The 1287-nt window shown below is 44.3% G+C and overlaps 1 protein-coding gene across 1 annotated transcript in view; it reads left to right on the top strand.

The window, feature by feature from the left end:
* LOC107100803 (tumor necrosis factor receptor superfamily member 6-like) overlaps window positions 1-1287 on the top strand; it is a 12315-nt gene that overhangs the window by 8137 nt on the left and 2891 nt on the right. The window contains exons 3-4 of the mRNA XM_015399444.1: window positions 896-1021; window positions 1110-1268. Coding sequence (XP_015254930.1) covers window positions 896-1021; window positions 1110-1268 — 285 coding nt within the window. The remainder of the gene's footprint in view (window positions 1-895; window positions 1022-1109; window positions 1269-1287) is intronic.

Raw genomic sequence — 1287 nt, 5'->3', positions numbered from 1 at the left:
TTGTCTATATAAGACTCAAACTCACGGCGGATCCAGACATTTGAATTGAGAAAGCTTCCTGGAGAGGTGGCGAAACGTCTTCAAATCTTGGAAACCAAGTCCAGTGGATATTTTTTGAATTTTTACGGAATAGCCTAACTGAGACTGCGCCGTTTAATACAGTGCGCCTTATGGTCCTAAAAAATACACAAGCCAGCCTCCTGAGGGGGGCAGCGATGCGCCCGAAGGCGCCTGGCCTGCATAAAATATTTATTTGATTGCGGCATTAAGTTAGCTGCTGTTTACTGCCTGCCAAAAAAAATAAATAAATAAAAAAGAAAGCAGGTTTTTGGTGGCAGCAGATTCAGCATCATGTCTGTTAGGAAGTTTGTTGGTGGTGGGCGTGAACGCAGGGAGGATCCATCACCCTCACCTTCTGGCTCACCCTATGATGGGAATGAAGTCTGGAGGAGAACTGATGGTTTCCTCCTGTGAACCTCCTTTATACCAAAACTCTGCCAATACGCCATTATACAGTAGCTGGAAGTTAGAAACACGTTCAGCGCTCGTCTGGAACACGTCAGATACCTTGATATGCGTTGCAGAGAAGTTCTTGGTAAGTTATGCAGAAGTTACTCAGAGGTTTTTGATAAGCTAGACGCCACAACTGATGAGTGACTTACACTTCAGGTAAGTCAATCATCAGATAACTGACCTGTAACGTATGGCCCATGTATGGCATACGCTGGCATACGTCGAGTCAGCGTACTCCCCGTATGTCGACGTGTTTCAGCTTTAGCATGCTCATAACTTATACAAAACTGACCCACGTACATCAGGCATATACTGGTCTGAATCGTCAAGGTGTGACGGGGTTTAGGTACAAATAAAAAATCTTCCTGTTGTGTTTTTGTAGGAAAAGTGGTAGGCAAAGACTGCACGGCTGGGTCAGGAACACGATGCATTCCCTGTGAGACTGGAACCTACATGAACAAACCCAACGGCCTGAACAGTTGTTTCTCCTGCTCCTCCTGTGATTCAGGTACAGAAGGTTTACAAAAAAAACACAAAAAAAAAACAGGACTTTAACTGCATCTGAATTAATGATAATGAGTGTTTTCATCTTCCAGGCTCTGGACTCTCTATCAAGCAGAACTGCACGTCTAAATCAGACACAGTCTGTGATGTTTTACACGGATATTTCTGTAAAAGCTGGACAGACAGTTCAGGATGCAGCACAGCAGCGAAACATTCAGCCTGTAAACCTGGACAGAGAATAAAACATCCTGGTGAGACTGACTCCATGAA

The sequence above is a fragment of the Cyprinodon variegatus genome, unplaced genomic scaffold, assembly GCF_000732505.1.
Source record: "Cyprinodon variegatus isolate N-32 unplaced genomic scaffold, C_variegatus-1.0 Scaffold1013, whole genome shotgun sequence".
Taxonomy (NCBI): Eukaryota; Metazoa; Chordata; class Actinopteri; order Cyprinodontiformes; family Cyprinodontidae; genus Cyprinodon; species Cyprinodon variegatus.
The sequence above is the reverse complement of the archived record's forward strand: the minus strand, read 5'-3'. Positions and strand labels throughout refer to the sequence as shown.